A 19,956-nucleotide genomic window follows, 5' to 3' on the forward strand; every position below is an offset into this window, starting at 1 on the left:
TATTATAATAAATTTCCCACATGATTTTTTAGTGTGAATATTTAGCTTTTAATCCTCTATTTATTTACTTGTGAATTGTGATGTATACTTTCATACGATAAGAAGTTGAAAGCCAAGAATAAGAACACACATGATCAAATCCTATTAGTTGTTTAGTAGTTTTGAACTTGCTTATTTCGTGCTTGTGCTATAGTGGTTGCAACTAACACCAAAACAATTTGTATATACGTAAAATGTAAATCACGATGATAATTGATATACTAGTGGGAAGTTAACAATCTAGATAAAATTTTATAAATTATGTCAGCTTCGTTGTGATAAGTAAGATCGACGTAAAAGGCTAAATAACAACACTCAAATAACGAATATTTGATATTCGGTTAATTCAACTTATTTAATTTTATTTCCTGACTCCATAAAAAACCAAATAATAATTCGATTTTTTATTTAACTAATACCTAATAATAAAAATCCTGATTTCACAAGAAAGAGTTGGTAGAATGATAAGAGAGATACTTGATGTTTCATGTGGCTCATATTCAGGGGCGGACCTAGCATGTTATGTGTGGGTTCACGGGAATCCACTGATTTTCGAATTTTTAATATAATGTTTAAATAAAATATGAGAGTGAACCCATATATAAAATGTTGAGTGAACCCATAAACAAATTGAATATTGGTCTGGTGGTAAGGAATCCTCCTACTTATAGTGGTGACCTGGGTTCAAGTCGAATAATGATTGAATATTGGTCTGGTGGTCAATCATTATTCGACCTGAATGCTTAGTCAGAAATTTAAAGCCTTATAAACAAGTCGAATAACAGAATAACTAAACTAATGAAGTTTCGATAAGAGACCCAAATTTTGCTTTTTCCTATAGGCCTCCAAAACGGTTGAGCCCACCGTAACTAGAATGTATGCATGATCATGTTGAAATTTATTAAAATGAATTATACAATTAGCTGATGACAACATTTGTTCTTTGTTATTATATCGTATTTTTTTATCTAATGAACCTTATCCGACCCGAACCATCAAACCGACCCGAAATTTTTTGTCTCTGAATGTATAAAATTAGAGTTTCTAAAATCAGTGAACCCATTCGGAAAAAATTCTAGATCCGCCACTGCTCATATTTGATTCATGCCATCGTCACTTAGTTTCGGTGACACCGGGTGATGATGAGAAGCTAGATAAGTAGCTGACATTCACTAGTTGAATAATTGAACTTAACAGTTTTTATCTCACCGCTTTGTCGTACATTCGGGCAAGCGTTCACAAATGTTGACCCTATGTAATGGTTTTTATCAGATCGGACGACGAGTGTATCACGATGTGGTGAAAAAATTAATAATAAATTGCTCAATGCAATTTTTAAATTTATTTAACTAATAAAATACAGAATCTTTTAATATTAAATGAGAACATAAATTAAATAACAAAAATTAAATGTTCTTTGTCAATGAGCCGGTGAAGTAGTAAGAGAGAAAATTGACGTTTTATGTGACTCAGGTCTAATTTATGCCCCCATTATTTAGTTTCAACGGAATTGGGTGATGATGAAAGATTAGACGAGTAAGTTGCGTTCACCAGTGGATCCTTGAACTGAACAAGTGTTATCTCACCGCACTGTCATGCCTTCGGGAAAATGTTCACAAGTGCTGCCCCTAGGTGAAGATTTTTTCCGAATCGAAAGACGAGTGTATTTCGATGTAGTGAATTTAGCTAGTTACTTATTTAAAAGATTTGTTAAACCGTTCAAATAATAATAATAATAATAAATTGCACATTCAATTTTTAAATTTAAGTACTCCAATAAAATACTGAATCTTTTACTATTAAATGAGAACACAATTAAACAACAAAAATTAAATCAATGTGTATACATCAATATAACTATATATACATTAAAGTATACGTATCCTGATACACACACTAAAATCCCAGTCCCCACTACAAAGAGAGAGAACAAGAGTATCCAAGAAGCTCATTCCTTTCTTCTCTGATTTTGATGCATGAGTAGTACTGTACAAGTTTCACTCAACCATTGATAGGAAGAAAAGAAGTTGAGAAATTAATAAACAGTTTCTTTCTTTTCTTTCTGCTAAATATTCATCCTCTGTCTCAAGGTCAGTTTTCCCCAAATTTCACCCATTTCTTAATAATGTACTATTCAAATTCTTGACTTATGATCCATTATATGTTAATTCAATCAAGGGTTTTAATCTTTATCCAAAAGGGTATCTGAAACCTGCTTCTGATTGTGTTCTTTTCACCTGGATGATGGTTTCTTGATTAGGGTTTTTGGTGTGTTTATTTGAACAGGGTGTGTGAGAATGCTGAGGAAGAGAACCAGGTCACACCAAAAAGATCAGCAAAAAATGGGTTTGGTTCATAATATGGTTACTGATTTGTGTTCTAATGAGTCTTGTTACTCAAACCATGATGCTTTCTTGAAACAGAAGCATAAAGGTAGTTCCTTTTTCGCTGTTTCGGGTTTGTTTGTTGGGTTAAGTCCTAAACATTCAGAATCTGATTCGGTTAGTAGTCCCACTTCCCCTTTGGATTTCAAGGTTTTATCGAAACCGAAATCAAATTTTGAGAATTTATCGATTAGGGCGGTTTCGAAACCGAATGAAGGTAGTCGAAAGAGTTGGGATTGTAAGAAAGTAGGTTTAAGTATGATAGAATCTCTTGAGGATGAAATGAAACCGTCGTCCGGCAAAACACTCCGGTCGTCGGATAGTAAAAGCTTTCTTTTTGGTGCCCAAATGAGAATCTTGAACAACCCGAGCTTGAAACCGATCGGGTTCGACTCGTTTTCCAACTCACTCCCTAAGAATTATGCAATTTTAGAAAAATCCAACCCTAAACTGATTGATCCATTAGGACAAGAACCACTTGCTAAGTTTTCGTCTCATTCTTTGGGTTCGACGAATATCGGGTCAAACTCAACCCGTTTGACTAATCTGAACCCGGGAAGAGATTTGGTTGCTTCACTCTCTGCAAGTGAGATTGAGCTTTCTGAGGATTATACTTGTGTTAGAAAACACGGGCCTAACCCGAAAACAACTCATATCTTTGGTGACTGTATTTTAGAGCGTCACGACAATGAGTTTATTGCTAAATCGATTAAACGTGAAGAGCACGAGGTGGTTACAATTAAGCCCTCTGAAGCCGTGAACACGTACCCCTCCGATGATTTCTTGAGCTTCTGTTATTCTTGCAAGAAGAAGTTGGAGGGAGAAGACATCTACATGTACAGGTTTGATCCCTAAACGTCTAATCTTGGTCGTTTTTTTTTATACTTTAACTGCAAGCTGATCGTTTTGTTCGTGTTTTAGAGGCGAAAAAGCATTTTGCAGCTGGAATTGCCGATCAGAGGAGATTTTGATTGAGGAAGAGATGGAGAAGAACAAGAACGAGGCGGGCTCGTCTTCACAAACCGAGATTATGCAGAAACCGGACAGTTGTGAGGAACTTTTCGAGACCTCCATGTTCATTGCTGCATAATAAACGGATAGAAAAAAGCTGGTATTTTTGCGTTTTTGTTAACGGTTCAATTTTTACGGGCATGAACAACGAAACTCAATTCGTAGACATGTGAGGGGATGCCACACACCATGATTGATTATCCGTTCGATAAGCGCTGTGTTTCTTGTATTTTTATGGCAGCCATGGATAATCTTGTTTTGAAGTGTGTGGTTACTCTTTATATGTTGTTGAATGTGTTTCGTATTTCATGGTGTTAATGGTTGGCTGGTAACTGCTAAACCAGGTAGTTTTGTATCTTTATTTTCTGCAATATTTTGACATTGATGATATCTCTACTCTTGAGGCTTCTGATAATTGAGTCTTAATATGAGAATGAAATGATTCTAGCTGATGTATAAATCTTCAAAATCAAATCTTTGAATGAGTATAAATCATCTTTTTACATAATGTTTGCAAGCAAGTCTTGATCTTGAACCTCTATATCACAATTGCATTGGTAATAGTACATCGCAAGCAAAAAAACATTTGTGATTTATTAGTATTCTCATAAGTTAAATTAATCTTTTTACTCAATACAAGGAAGTCTTAATCTTGCGTTGATAGTTAAACCGAACGATCGTCTTAAATGCATTATTAGTTGTACAACTTTCTAATATTTTTGCATTTTGTTATGGTTTGGAAAATCTTGAAATGTAATTACTTGAATCAAGATTCTGATGGAATACAAATGAGTGATCTTTTTACCATGTTATCAAGCTCTAGTCTACATCTTGTACCTCAACATCACAATTCCATTAATGGTTGTACTATACAAGTGTACTAAATGCAAATTTTCTTATACAACTTTATGATTTACTGGAATGCTGATATGGGGTTGGAAAATCTAGGCAAGATATAATCTTAATGCATCATTTTTTATACAACTTTGTGATTTTTTGGCATTTAGATATGGGTTATGAAAATCTTGAATCATAGTTCTAATGTGTCCGAATGATCTTTTAAACAATATTAGCAAGAAAGTCTTGATCTTGAATCTCAACGTCACAAGTCTGTTGGTGATTGTAGTCATTAGTACTGTACAACTTTGTGATTCCTTGGCACTCTGACATTGGTTGGAAAATCTTGAGATTTTGATGGAACTGATGTGTAGATCATAAAGGTACAATTCCTCATAAGGCTGAGGGGTGTGGGGCGCTAACCTGGGCGTGAGAGCCCCTCCGCTCGCGCCCCCAGGCGCTAACCCCACACCACCGGGGCGCGAACCGGGGAGCGAACGGGGCGCGAGCGCGAGCCCCCAGGCAGGCGTGAGTGTGGTCGCGGGAGAAGAGAGAGAAAAAGCTGGTGTGGATGCCCAAAAGAGCCGTTGAGCTCAGAATTAATAAAAAAAAACCTTAAAAACCTTAAAAAAAAATCCGCTGAAGCCCCTCCACACCAGGGCCAGGGGCTCCAACGGGGGTTCCAACACCCCCCTTATCCAGTTTCTCTTTCTGCCACACGTCATAATATTATTGGCTGGAGCCCCCACTGGAGCCCCCATTAGAGCCCCCCACACCCCTTAGCCTAATGTTAGCTAGAAAGTCATCATCTTGGCATCACAATTCCATTGCTGATTGTACCTATAAGCATCCCACTGCACCTTTTGTTGTACAAGTTTGTGATTTCTGACATTGGTTTTGCAAATCTTGAAACTTTAATGGCATTGATTTGTGGGTTGTAAGTTGTAAGGCTACGTTTAGTAGACGGCTACAAAATATGGGCGACTTTTGATACGTGGCATCACGTTAGCAGATGAGCGATTTTCATTTTATGGGTGTAGTGGTGTTGTAGCAACCCCCCCCCCCCCCCACTAAAACTGTTATCATTGGCCCATTTAATAAAATAATAATATTCTTCCAACGCTCGTGTCGCCCCCCTCCCCTCTTATCACCCCACTTATCGATCGGGAGGGGGGGGGGGTTATCGCCTAAAATTGCTCCAAAGTTGGGGATTTGTCGCCCCACTACGTTGTGTCTAAGGTACAAGTAGTTTTACACAGTTGGCCCCTTCCAATTTCCATGAACTTGTTTAGCTTTTACAGAGTTGGCCCCTCACCCATGTGTGCATTATTGTCATTGTATCTTTCTCTGTTTCTTGTAAAGACTCAAAACAACTTTTACTCTCATTGGCCCATGGTTTATGATGCTGCCTGCCTCATCTTAAAACAGAAAACAATAAACATATCTACACCTATTGCATTTAACTTTTTATGTACAAACCTACCTCTGATTAAGTGGCATCTTTAAACTTGTGATTTGATCAGATTTTCTTTCTAATTATTATTATTACTGTATTATTGTACTCCTAAATATAAGTTAATAATGCATTTCATGATTATGAGATTGAGAGAAGACATGACCGGAGACAAGGGCTAGATCCCAAGTTATGAGGGCCATATGTTGAAAGTGTCTAAGTGGGTTCGCTTTGGCTGAATTACTCTAGTTAAAAGTAACATGAATCAAGTTTTTATTTTGTAATTTTTATACACATGCTTAAAATTATTAAGTTATTTAAAAAAATATTATTTATAGAGTTTTTAATTACAAATATGAAATAGCTCTGAAAAGTATTTATAAATCATTTTTATTTTAGAATTCATAATACTATAGTTTTAATATTAATTTTGAAAATACATGTACAACACCATATAACTACAAAATATAATAAAACAAAAGGAATAAAGGGTGTTTCCTAGTCAGCAAATTTCACCCAACCCATAAATTATCCATTTGAGTTTGGACCCAATACCCCTCTCAAGTCTCACCTGTTATGCCAATCCTACTATTTTGTATAATAGAGGGGATATAAGACATTTGTCCCAGTGAAAAAGGTTAATACTTAATATTTGTCATTATTTATGTTCTTCTTGTAGCAATGAAATCATGCATATCAAACAACCCAATAACAATAAAAATTTATTCGTTGTTAAATGAAAAAATTAAACGATTTAGGGTCGAGTCTTAAAATGCATCATGCCTAAAAGGACATGACTAGAAACAGAGTTTAGGATGATGGACTACTTTAGGGCATCTATACTATAACAACAATGACAATAATGTTTACAATCGAACGAACTCATTCAAGCCTCAAGTTATATAGTTAATCCAAGAACTAGTCGGGATCACAATAGTTACACAAACAACGCAAGGTTAAGTATTGGCAATGACCACCACTCATAGCACCTTCAGCCTTGCAAATGATATCACAGTTTCTATTGAAGAAGCATAAGCCTTTATATGTCCTGCTAAAATATTTGCATGAGTGTATCTTCTCTCCGGTGCTTGAACTTATATCTGCCATTGTACGTTACACATTAAATAGCGAACAACAAGAAAACATAACGGCATTTCAATAACTATACAAGGGTATAGAAAGAGACCTGAAATTATAAGCACCGCTAACGACAAAAAGAAGCATGCTAGAAAAGAATTAAGAGAACGCCCCATCAAAATAGAAGATAGTTGTTTCGTAGATGACTACTCGAGAACGGAGAAATCAATCATGAAAAATGGCTTACTCTAGCATGTACATAGAATGATATTGGCTTCATGTGATAAACATGTACCAACTTCCTACATTTAACATTTAACATTTTGTTTGATGTCTTGACTCAAGTATAACACTTACATATCGTTTTAAGTCTAGTTGAAATGATGAGGTAGTTAGGTAGACATTGTTACAATTACTTTTGTTAGACTGGACATAAAGAAAACGAACAAAAACCATTTAATATAAGTATCAACAAATTGATGAGCACATGGTACCTAAAGCGCGCATACTTGTTCAAAATTGATGAGCTTATATGGTACATCTAGTCGGAACCGAAAGGCATAGCCGGGCCGACTCTCACTTAGTCAAAACCAAATGACCCATAGCCCTCTTAGAATAGCAAAACTAAGTCTTTTAAAAATTACATTAATAAATCTTGTGAGCCATAAAATTACTATTCATGACACTTTGTTATTGGACTTGACTAAGTAGATTCACAGCCTTAGGCGTGAAGAAACCTAAGGTATCAAACACAACTGGTAGAAACACATATTAGTAGTCAAAGCACTGTGTGTGTGTGTTTGATCACTTTGCATGAATCAACTTTTAACACAACATGACCTACCGTGAAAACACTACTCTCCAAACCCACAAGAAAAAAAACCCATGTTATATCCACACAAACGTGTGTCCCTCTAGTCCATCCAAAAGACAAATATGTTAACTGGTTTGAGTGTTGATCTACCTTCCTTCCAATGAGCCAATCAATAAATTCGCAATTTCTTCTTATTTTTACTTTATTGCGATGTGCCTGAGAATTATATTGTAGGGATATATACATAATTATATTTTATAAAAACTTATTTATTATTATTATTATTATTATTATTATTATTTTCAGAATATGAAATTTTAGGAGATAATATGAAGAAAACAAAACAAACATGATGTCTAGAGTGCAAAAAAATCCCAAACTCAAAACCAGACCCGAAAAAAAAAAACCCGGGCACCGGTTTTTTGTTATCCGAACCCGTACCCTACCCATAAGGGTACCTATAGAGTATGCATTTACCAAAACCCGTACTCGAACCGGACTCGATTTGTACCCGATAATACCCGAAAACCGGAACCGGTTCCGTACCCGAAACTGGGTTTTTCAAACAACCGATCTATACCCGAAATTATCCGAAAAATACTTTAAAAAATCCGAAAAATACTCCTAAAAAGTGCAACCTCATAAAAATCTAATATATACCCAAAAATACCCGGAAAAAAGCCCAATAATCCCAAAAATATGGTTTTTTCAATATCTAGAAACAGGGCATTTAAATAACCGGTTTCAGAATACCCAGTTCTATACCCGACCCGAACTCGACACATAGGGTATGGTTTTTAGAGACAATACCCAGACCCGAACCCGACCAAAGTATTGCCAATACCCGGCCATATCTGAACCCGGTTCCATACCCAGAACTAACCAACCGGGTATTTAAAAAACCTGATTTGTGCACCTCAAAGGCTCAAACAACCATGTTGAACACCTTAACATCTAACCATGGAACATTGGGCCAATACTATCACCTAGCCCAAACCCACCTAACCACACCCGACCCGCACTCACAGCACCACACCAGAACACCTTGCCGCTTCTCCTCTTGAACCCTGGTGGCTAAAACCCTAATCACCATTCTTAACCCACTTCACACACTCACACACTCACTCACTCACACCACCAATGGAATGAATGGAACCTCACTCACCTAATTCGCCCAGACCATGTTCATCTCTCTTCGCAGCCTCTTCATCATGGCCAGAACTAAAACCACAAACCCAAATCATCGCGTAAGTTCAAATTCAAATATATTATTTTGCGTTTACTTATTCCGATCATATTCCAGTAAACCCACTTGCGATAATTCACCCCACGGTCTTGACCGTAATATTATTAAAGAAATTGTTAAGAATGAGCGTTGGGATGATTATAGAATTAGTAGGTTATTTAATTCACCTTTAGCCCCAATTTGTGTTTCAAACATATTATTACAGTTAAAGGAAGAACCTTTATTAGCTTTAAAGTTCTTTAAGTTAGCCGAAACCCGACCCGGGTTGGTCGGGTTTCGCCACACGAGCGAGGCGTATTGTATACTCGCTCACATTTTGTTTTTTCATAAACGATATACCGATGCTCACGGTGTTCTGAAAGATTTTGTGAATTCGAATATAATTTTGCCGGGTTGGGATGTGTTTGATGCAATGTGGGCGACGCGGGACACGTGTCGGTTTGGGTGGGGTGTGTTCGACACGGTGTTTAATGTGTTAGTGGAGTTGGAGAGGTTTGAGGAGGCGAACGCGTGTTTTGAGAAAATGAGAGCGTGTAAAGTGCTTCCGAAGGCGCGCTCGTGTAATTTGTTTTTGGGTAGGTTGACGAAAACGGGTCGAGGCGAGGACTCGAAGAAGTTTTTTAACGAAATGATTGGGGCTGGAGTTAAGCCGTCGGTGTTTACGTTTAATATTATGATTGATTATTTGTGTAAAGAAGGTGATATGAAAGGTGCGCGAACGCTTTATTTTGATATGAAAAGGTTGAATGTGGCACCGGATGTTGTTACTTATAATACGCTTATAGATGGGCACGGTAAGCTCGGGGAGTTGACCGAGTCAACGTGCGTGTATACTGATATGAAAAGTAGTGGATGTCGTCCCGATGTGATCACGTACAATGCGTTAATAAACTGTTTCTGTAAGTTTGGGAAAATGCCACAGGCATTTGAGTTTCTTCATCACATGAAGAAAGACGGGTTGAAACCGAACGTTGTAACTTACAGCACGTTTATTGACGCGTTCTGTAAAGAAGGAATGTTGCAAGGAGCAATCAAGTTTTTCATGGATATGAGACGGGTCGGTCTTGTTCCCAATGAATTTACTTATACGTCTTTAATCGATGCAAATTGTAAAGTGGGTTGTATTTTGGAGGCTGTGCGGTTGATTAAGGAAATGTCCGAGGCAGGTGTTACAGTTAATATTGTTACGTGTACAGCGTTATTAGATGGTCTTGTTAAAGAAGGTAAAATGAAGGAAGCGGATGAGTTTTTTAAAGAAATGGTTAAAACTGGTTTATCGCCAAATTTAAAAGGCTACACGAGTCTTTTTCACGGGTATATAAAATCCAAAAATATTAGTAAAGCGATGGATGTTTGGGAACAAATGGAGTCAAAAAACATTAAGCCTGATTTGTTGTTATACGGTACTCTTGTTTTAAGACTTTGTAACGAGAAAATGGTCGATGATGTTAAGGTTGTACTTAAGGAAATGAAGAAAAGCGGCACCGATGCAAATTTTGTGGTTTATACAACAATAATGGACGCGTATTTTAAATCGGGAAAATCAAAAGACGCTCTTGATTTGTATCAAGAAATGAATGATATAGGTATGACACCATCGATTGTGACATACAGCGTGATAATTGATGGTTTGTGTAAACTTGGATGTGTTCAAGAGGGTTTAGATTATTTTTATAAAATGTTGGGTGATGGATTAATACCTAATGTTATTGTTTACACAGCTCTTATTAACGGGCTTTGTAAAAACGATCGTTTAGAAGTTGCCTCGAAACTGTTTGATGAGATGCTGGCGAAGCGTTTGGTTCCCGATGTAACTGCTTACACGTGTTTGATTGATGGGAATTTGAAAAATGGGAATGTTGAAGAAGCTTTGAGTTTGAAGGATACAATGGTAAAAAGTGGTGTAAAGCTTGATCTTTACGCGTATACTGCTTTGATTTGCGGGCTTTGTAAATGTGATAAAGTTGCAGAAGCGAGAAGTTTGTTTAACGAGATGGTTGTAAATGGTGTTCATCCAGATGATATTATATATGGCTGTCTTGTAAAGAAATATAATGAGGTTGGTAACGTAAAAGAAGCGGAGGAATTGCATAATGAGATGATTGGAAGACAAATTATGAATGGTGTTAGTGATTAAGATCCAAAATCATGGATTTTTTGCATTTGGGCGTCGTGAATTTGGATCAAGATCCTGCTATTGACTTCTGAAATTGGTCAAACTTACTGATTGCAATAGACCGGAAGTCATGAAAAGCTGGATCAAGGGATCGATCAGGATGATCAGGGTACCATCGTTTGTCAAGCACAGCCCGTTTTTGTTATCTGGTATGTATATGTTTGCTGCTAGTTTCTATATATTATTTGATTTCCTGTTTGTCAAGAATAAGTCAAAATTGTCTATTTGCTTGTGATCATTACAGGTACCTAGATGGTGGAATATAGTTAAAGACTAGAACTATGTGCGAAGTCAAATGTCACTGTGTTCCTTAAAACATGTTTTGATGAGGTATGCTGATTTGAGCTCATGTTGGTTGGAAGTCAAAATTTAGTTGTGTCGAAACTGATGTTGACTTGATGGAAGCCGGAAGACATCGAGAAAGTTTTGGCAGTAAAATGAGGTGTTGATAATCTCATGTAGATAGATGTCTGATTCTTTTAATTGTTTTGTTTCCTCAGTTTTGAGAGATTTTTGTAATCATTGTGAGCGGAATATTATATCGATACATTCAAAGATCAATAACTTAAAATGTATGTTAGGGACATCGAAGGGTGAGGCAAGGCGGTTTTGTTCATTTTATAGATTTGGTTTAAAGTCAGATTTTGATTCGAGTTTACAGATCATATTGGAATGGATTTTGTGTTATGGTGACCTGATCTGAATCAGTTGTACAAATGGAACAAAGTTTACAAATGGAACAAAGTTTTATTATATGGTATTGGTATTAGAGTTTTAGACTTTGGATTTCTTATTTGAACTGTGTCTGTCTGTTATTCGACGTGTCAAGTTACTTTTTCTCCAATCTGAGTTTTGAACTCATTCGTTCCAATTTTTGAATAGTATCACATTGTATCCTTATTATAATTATATCTAAGATCAAACTATATATATGATATGTTTCAAACTTTGTATATAAATGAAAACTAGCAAACAAATGTGCCCAATAAAATCCCAATCATATTGTAAGGTCTAGAGAGGGTGAGACCGCTCTAACTGAAACCCTGACTCCAAACACTAAAGTTTTTCAGCGTGGTAAATTATATAAAGCAAACAATATAAAGTGTTGCTAAAATAGTCATAACCAACAAGAAAACATTAACTATAAAAATAAAAGTGGTAGGTATAAGTAACATAGAGATGATCCGAAAACTTTAATAGTAACAACTAAATGAGTAAAACACAACAAACCTAAATAAGAAACAAAACAAAACTATAAAAGAAAACTAGCAAGCCAAAGATTCATTCTAAAAGATTAGCAATTAGTTCACTCCAAACTTCAAAAGATTAAGGGGGGTGTTTGGGTGAGCTTATAAAACTTGCTTATCTGCTATATATTTGTTAAAAAACAAAAAATGTTTGGTAAAACAGCTTCAAAATGGAACTTTTCAAAAGTTGTTTTTGTTTTTCAAAAAACAAATAAGCAAAAAACCAATTTAAAAAGCTCTCCAAACACCCCCTAAGTCAAAATCAACTAGGGATGAGCGGTAACGGTATTGTTACTGAAAATACTGCTACCGATTTTCTCAAATTCTTGGTACCGGTAACAAAAAAATCAAAACTTAATACCGAGTCGGTACAAGTACCCGTTTTGCTCATCCCTAAAACCAACAAACGTATTTACACTTTTACAAATTCTTCAAGGGGTAAGCATGTAAATTCTCCAGCCCTCATATCAATCACTACAAAACGTTCAATCTCGCCGGTTCGGGAGCTGGTACGGAGATCAATCACAGGCTCGGGAGCTTCTTTACACTTGCCGGAAGCAAGCTCACCCTCAGGTTCGTATTCCTCAATCTATACATACATAAATACATACATAAATACCTACATATATATATATATATATATATAGCCGTATTAATCTTCACCTTTCCAATTCACCCATACTCATCACTCAATAATATTATTAATCATCTCAACTTTACAATTGATTAATCATAACAATTAGATTATACATGATTAATGATTGATTATGTGTTTATTTTGTGAGTTTAGGGTTTTTTAATTTTTAGGGTTTCTAATTGGGGAAATTGTAGGTTCATATACAGTTGGATAGTTAGATGGGAGCTCAGGTTCCGGTTCAACAGTATAATTTGAGATCGGCTGATTCGTATATAGACGACACGTCTTTGCATGATCTCAATACTGTCGATGGACGGTCCGGTGAGATTATCGAACCCATGGTTGACCGTGGTGCGGTCACAGATGGGAGCTTAGATAATGAAGATGACTCTAGTGCTGTTGTGAGTTTTATGTAATTTTAGATATATACGAAATTAATTGATAAATAATAAGTGAGCTGAGCTTGAGCTTTAGAAATAGAGCTCGAAACAAGCTGAGCTCGAGCTCTTTATATGCTAAATGAGCAGACCTTGAAGTTAGGCCCGGCTCGGCTTGCTTACACCACCAATTATCTGAGCAATTAATGCGGAAAAAATATCGGATATCGCGGTCAGATATCAATAATTTTAATACCGTTTAGAATTTATATATATAGCAATTTAACACTAACAATTCAGTATACTCTTTAACCAATAACAAATTAACCTTTTGCAACTTGCAAAACACTAAAAATTATAGCAAGTAGACATTGGCGGACCCTACACCAAAGGTGTAGGTGTCGGCTGACCCTGTGAATTTTTTTTAAAGGTATATATATGTTAAAATCCCGATCGACACTTATAAAATTTTGACACCGACCCTCTTCCGACCCCAGTAAATTTTTTTCCTGGGTCCGCCACTGCAAGTAGGAACTGATTAAGACTTAAAACAACAACATTAAACACTAAAAATTGAGAATTAAGACTTAAAAGTCGGATATATCGGTGGTATATCGGTCCAATATCAGTCAGTATCGCCGATTACTGATATTCTGACCGATATTTCACATGGGGACCAATAACCGGTGTCCTACCGATATTGACTGTATAGCTAATTATTATAGTATACTTTCTTTCATATGCAGGAGTGTATGCATGAAAGCTATCAGAATAGTTTACCACTTCAAGGCCATTCAAGCCTTGATACTAGTGGTTCATCAAGGGATTCATATAACATTATATCACCCAATGGTACTGTTAAAGTTTGCACACCATGTATGTTTGTGAATTATTGCTTGCTACTGAAATTAGACATTTAACCTGCCTTTTGTATACTTAAATAGATATTTCGCCTATAGAAACTGTAAGAGCGAGATTTTTGGATTTCGTAGTGGATACTTTCATTGGATCACATGTTGTTGAAGTAACAGATTCTGAGACTGATATGTCACAGTCGATGGAAGACAAAACGAGCAAGAGAAAGACGAGAGATGTTCAACATGAAGGGGACCCACAGTATGTATTGCCATTAATGTATGTGGCAAATGTGTATGAAACTTTGGTTAATGAAGTAAATATGAGAATTGCTTCAGTTGATGGCATGCGTGAGAAGACGATTGGAGTTGCACTTGAAGCTGCTGGGGGTTTGTACAGAAAGCTAGCAAAGAAATTTCCAAGAAAAGGTATTTATTTATTTTTTAACTGATAATACTTTTGCATATATTTTATAATGTATGTTGTGCAGGTGATTGCACGTTTAAAAGACGGGAACTTGCAACTTCTTTTGAAACAAGGTCAAGATTTCCTGAGTTAGTGATACAAGAAGAGAAACGGGTTCGTTTTGTTGTAGTCAATGGTTTGGATATTATTGAAAAACCAACAATAACACATACAGATAATGCAGAGTGGTAAGTTTCAAATGTAAACTTCAATATTATAATCAGGTTATAGATAATTAAATTAACTTTTGTTTAATATAGGTTTAAGAGGTTGACCGGTAGAAACGATGTAGCCGTCTCTCATGTTGACTACAAGTTTTATGCCCCAAGGCATAAATACAGACGCACGGGTTCAAACTCTGTTTCAAATATTCCTGGTTTTCCAGTAAGTTTATAAATATTTCTTTTTACTTATATTAAGATCGGAGGTAATCATGATATATTACCTTAATTAATTTGTTTAGGCTTTTCCTGGTGCTGATAATTCTTCTCCAATGTCTGTTGCTCAAGGCTATCAAGTAAGATCTGTACCTTAGTAATCTTGATTTTGGTAATATGATAATATGTTTAATATCATGTCTTTTACAACCGATTATTATATGTTCAACAGCAGACACCATCAAAACAACAGCATATGCAAAGTCTTCCACACCAGGGTCAATTTCATATGGTGAACCCAAACCACCAATCTATGGGCCATGGTCAGTATTCTCAAGACGGTCAATGTGGTTCTGAGATTGGGCACACACAGGGTCCATCTTCCATGTCTCAACAAATGGCTTGCTTACAACCACTTGGTCATCTTGGAGGTCGCTTGCATGTCCTGGTGAATTTTTTTAACTCTTGCTTTTATTTGTTGAATTGGTTTCCGGTCACTATTTAAATTGAAACATTTTTCACTCGTTTTAGTTTGTAAATTGTTTGTGATTTGGTGTTGTAGCCAACGAGTCCTGCAAAGTTTTGTGATGAATGCGGTGCTCCATATTTGCGTGAGACTTCCAAGTTCTGCTCAGAGTGCGGTATCAAGAGGCTGGGAACATAATGTTTTAAGTGGTTGTAAACAAGCAATATGCTATGACATGGTAGATGAACCTTGATTCTGTTGATTTTGGTAGTATTGTTTTTACAGTTAGGACAGTTATGTGTTTTTGTGTTATGCAGGGCAGGGTATATGTATATATTGTAGCAGAGTTTGTATGTATATAGTTAAATGGTTAAATTGTGTTTCTTGACGATAGCATTAGTTTGTTGTAATGCTGTGTTTTGGAATTCAGACTTCACAAGTAATTATTTTACTTTTAACTATTATTATTGTTGATGATAACAAGCGAAAGCAACGAATTGAAAAACGTTTATTAATATTTGTTCACTACTAATTTTATTTAAAAAACAACAACACTTTTTTTTTCGTGTCTCCATCCATCACTAAAGAACAGCTAACATCGTAAACAGATTTAATAATTTATTTAAATGAAAAATGTCTAAATCTTTGGAGATTGCTATTCAGTTTTCTAGATTTAAACAAATTCAACAATTCATATAAATATTTAAGTTTCTAATTAAATGAATAATGAAACTATTTGACTGGGGGAAAGAGTTAACGTACAAATGAAATTAATATGTTAATTGTGAGAATCAAGTAGAGTAATTATATATACAAGTAATTATATAATTACATTATAGGGTAATTATGTAATAACTTTATAATGTGATTATATAATTACTCCATTTGTATATATAAGTACTCTACTTGATTCTCACAATTAGCACGTTAATTTCATTTGAATTTTGATCCAAACCCATTTGATTGATTCAATATTTTCATGAGAATAAATAATCGTTAAAGTATATTGAATTTATAATTTGCACACATTTATTAAATAATAAATTTTTACATCAAATGTTTCAACCCAAATAAATCACCCATTGTTTAGAACTGTAAAAATATACGAGTAATATCTTAATATCTTTCCACGTTATTTTTTTCTGTATCTACATATGATGTGTTTTCAGATTTATTCCTTAATGAAGATCAAATAAAAAACCTGACTTTAAACGAGATTGAGAAAATCTTAGTTCGTAATAATCACAGCTTACGAGATTACAAAACAATGCCTTACCCTGATTATGATTCGATTTCTTCTTCAAATAATCGTTTAATCGCTGAAGAGATGGATTATGATAGACATCATCTTCAAATTGAGTTTGACAATCTTTTTATCGCATTAACTACTGAGCAAAAAAGTGTTTATACTGAAATCATAAATGCGGTTGGAGATAACCAAGTGGGTGTTTTTTTTGTTTACGGTTATGGCGGAACCGGTAAAACTTTTCTTTGGAAGACATTATCTGCATCCTTAAGAGCACAAGGAAAGATTGTTTTAAATGTTGCTTCGAGTGGAATTGCATCTTTGTTGTTGGCAGGAGGTAGGACGGCCCATTCTCGGTTTTCAATTCCCTTTAACTTAACTGAAGTCTCTACGTGCAATATACAAATAGACAACGATGTTGCTAATCTATTAAAGAAAACCTCACTTATTATATGGGATGAAGCACCAATGATACACATGCATGGATTTGAAGCGTTGGATAGGACTTTGAGAGATATTTTATCGCATGATGATTCTAATAATTCTAGTATGCCATTTGGAGGAAAGACAATCGTATTTGGTGGAGATTTCAGACAAGTTCTACCTGTAATTCAAAGCGGAACCAGACAAGACATTGTTAATGCTTCTTTAAGTTCTTACATTTGGGATTATTGCAAAGTTCTTAGGTTAACTAAAAATATGAGGTTAACTGTAGGAAGTGAAGCACATAACACCGAGGAAACAAAGATATTTGCACAATGGTTGTTGGATTTGGGTGAAGGTAACATAGGTGGCTCTAACGACGGTGATGCAGTTATAGAAATACCTAATGATCTTCTAATTCTTGATTCAGCCGATCCCATATATGATCTTATTGACTTTGTGTATCCCTCAATTCTTCAAAATTTCAACAATACAGTTTTTTTCCAGGAAAGAGCCATTCTTGCACCAACGAATGAAGTCGTTGACGAAATTAACGATCGACTACTATCGATGTTTCCGGGAGATAGCAAGGAATACTTGAGTTCAGATAGTATTTGTCATGATGAACATATAAATGATGCTATTGATCCAAGTTTATATTCACCTGATGTGCTTAATGGACTTAAAATTCCCGGTTTGCCACACCATAAATTAGCACTAAAGGTTGGTGTTCCAGTGATGCTACTACGAAATATTAATCAGAAAGAGGGTTTTTGCAATGGGACACGTTTAAAGGTCGTATCACTAGGCAAACATGTCATAGAAGTTGAGGTAATAGCTGGAAGTAATTTAGGGACTCGAACTTTGGTTCATAGAATTGCTTTAACACCTTCCGACAAAAAGATTCCATTTAAGTTTCAACGAAGGCAGTTTCCCATTGCTGTATGCTCTGCGATGACAATAAATAAAAGTCAAGGCCAATCGTCATCTAGAGTTGGTTTGTCTTTTAAACAACCCGTCTTTTCACTATGGTCAGTTGTATGTCGCTTTATCTAGAGTCAAAAGTAGAGATGGAATCAAACTCGTAATTTTTGATAAAGATGGAAATCTTACGAATAGGACATCCAATGTCGTATATAAAGAAGTTTTTAGAGATTTGTAATTTCTATGTTTACTCATATATTTGACTCAATGTTCCAATTGAGGGTGTTGTTGCCAAACAGTCACTTTGTTTATTATTTATGGAATTTTCGTTTATTAATGAGGATTATTGCCTTCCTCTCTAGGCCACTTTCTTCATTTTATATGTTATATAGATCTTTGTTCTCGATTATTAGTTTGCATTTCTTAATTTTAATGGTATAAATTGAAATTTGTTGTATTATACTTTTTATTGTTTTTGTTTAATTATAGTTTATGACTAAATGATATAATGCATAACAACTTTATAAATTTAAAATTAAAAAGATAATATGATAATGAAGTTCTCACGTTGATTTGTTTTTTTATTCTCAGTCCCGTGTAGTACACGAGTTATAACCTAGTTGAATTTATAATTTGCACACATTTATTAAACAATAAATTTTTACATCAAATGTTTCAACCCAAATAAATCACCCATTGTTTAGAACTGTAAAAATATACGAGTAATATCTTAATATCTTTCCACGTTATTTTTTTCTGTATCTACATATGTAATACACACTTTTTACAGTTTTTAAAATATTATTTGGCATTTTAAAGCATTATATCTTGTATTTACAAAACATACATTATTTGATTCTAACTTAACAAATTTACATTCGACTCGTTGATCCTCAACATATAGATACATCCTTCACACATTCGTTCGCCGGCCTCTTCACAACTGTAATATCATCAAAAACTACCCATCAAACAACAGTAAAACAATCACCCATTCAACCGTCTCCATTAATAAATAATTACCAACCTCCGGCAATGTATCGTGCCATCGTTGGCACGTTTAATCCCACGGTGATCATGATGTTCACCCTTAAAGATGCTTCTGATTGGTGGCATGTATTAAATGACACAACCCTTTGGCAAGATCGAATATATCATGCTATTGCTTTTCTTTATGGCCTTGTTGCTATTGTTGCAATGGTACGTTGTTATTATTATTATTATTATTACTATTATTATTATTATTATTATTATTATTATTATTATCATTATTATTCAGTTTAAGTTCCAATTTCTGTTATACATGTTTGTGTTTTGGAAACAAAATATTGTTAGTTTTGAGTTTTATGTTGCTTTTATTATTATTTTTGAGTTTCGGAAACATAAGTGTGATTTGTGGTTTTGTGTTTTGTTGTAGATGCAATTGTTTCGGATACAGCAAAGAGTGCCTGAGTACGGTTGGACCACGCAGAAGGTCTTTCATTTTCTTAATTTTGTGGTTAATGCAGGTTTGTATACTGAGTATAATTTATGAAACATGGGAAAAGTTAACGTACAAATTAAATTAACATGCTAACTGTGAAAATCAAGTAGTGTAATTATATTTATAAGTAGTGTAATTATGTAATTACATCGTAGTTTAATTTTAATTACACTACACTATAATTACACTATGTTGTAAATATAATTACACTACTTGATTCTCACAGTATCCAAACCCATGAAACATATGTTTGTGTGATGTTTACTAATGTATTATATATATGTTGCAGTTAGATGTTTAATTTTTGTTTTTCGTCGCGATATTCAAAACTTGAAACAACAGGTTAGAATGCTCTTTATTTTTTGTGTAAATTAAGTAGTCATGTTAATTCATAATTTTTATTATTTGTTTGATCAGAT

At 35.0% G+C, this 19,956-nt stretch overlaps 4 protein-coding genes across 6 annotated transcripts; all 4 read left to right on the plus strand.

The window, feature by feature from the left end:
• Positions 1 to 1,912: 1,912 nt before the first annotated feature.
• On the plus strand, positions 1,913 to 3,953 carry LOC143592446 (FCS-Like Zinc finger 10-like). The gene is made up of 2 exons (XM_077072359.1): positions 1,913 to 3,265; positions 3,345 to 3,953. The coding sequence occupies exons 1-2, from the start codon at positions 2,337 to 2,339 to the stop codon at positions 3,511 to 3,513; spliced, it is 1,098 nt and encodes a 365-aa protein (XP_076928474.1). The 5' UTR covers positions 1,913 to 2,336; the 3' UTR covers positions 3,514 to 3,953.
• Positions 3,954 to 8,579: 4,626 nt separating this feature from the next.
• Positions 8,580 to 11,711, plus strand: LOC143592447 (uncharacterized). Its single transcript, XM_077072360.1, has one exon. The coding sequence runs from the start codon at positions 8,797 to 8,799 to the stop codon at positions 10,996 to 10,998; it is 2,202 nt and encodes a 733-aa protein (XP_076928475.1). The 5' UTR covers positions 8,580 to 8,796; the 3' UTR covers positions 10,999 to 11,711.
• Positions 11,712 to 12,975: 1,264 nt separating this feature from the next.
• On the plus strand, positions 12,976 to 15,863 carry LOC143592449 (uncharacterized protein At2g02148-like). 3 transcript variants are annotated; one of them, XM_077072363.1, is made up of 8 exons: positions 12,976 to 13,322; positions 14,045 to 14,150; positions 14,243 to 14,581; positions 14,644 to 14,806; positions 14,879 to 15,002; positions 15,082 to 15,135; positions 15,228 to 15,437; positions 15,558 to 15,863. In XM_077072363.1, exons 1-8 carry the CDS (start codon positions 13,140 to 13,142, stop codon positions 15,657 to 15,659), a joined length of 1,281 nt encoding a protein of 426 aa, XP_076928478.1. In that variant the 5' UTR covers positions 12,976 to 13,139; the 3' UTR covers positions 15,660 to 15,863. The 3 variants fall into 3 exon arrangements, with proteins under 3 accessions (XP_076928478.1, XP_076928476.1, XP_076928477.1); XM_077072361.1 differs by having other exon boundaries at positions 15,228 to 15,443; positions 15,558 to 15,862; XM_077072362.1 differs by having other exon boundaries at positions 15,231 to 15,443; positions 15,558 to 15,862.
• Positions 15,864 to 16,728: 865 nt separating this feature from the next.
• Positions 16,729 to 18,186, plus strand: LOC143592460 (uncharacterized). The gene has a single exon (XM_077072371.1). The coding sequence runs from the start codon at positions 16,729 to 16,731 to the stop codon at positions 18,184 to 18,186; it is 1,458 nt and encodes a 485-aa protein (XP_076928486.1).
• Positions 18,187 to 19,956: the final 1,770 nt, after the last annotated feature.

The sequence above is a fragment of the Bidens hawaiensis genome, unplaced genomic scaffold, assembly GCF_021521415.1.
Source record: "Bidens hawaiensis isolate Kalapana, Puna unplaced genomic scaffold, B.hawaiensis_p1.1 tig00040808_1, whole genome shotgun sequence".
NCBI lineage: Eukaryota > Viridiplantae > Streptophyta > Magnoliopsida > Asterales > Asteraceae > Bidens > Bidens hawaiensis.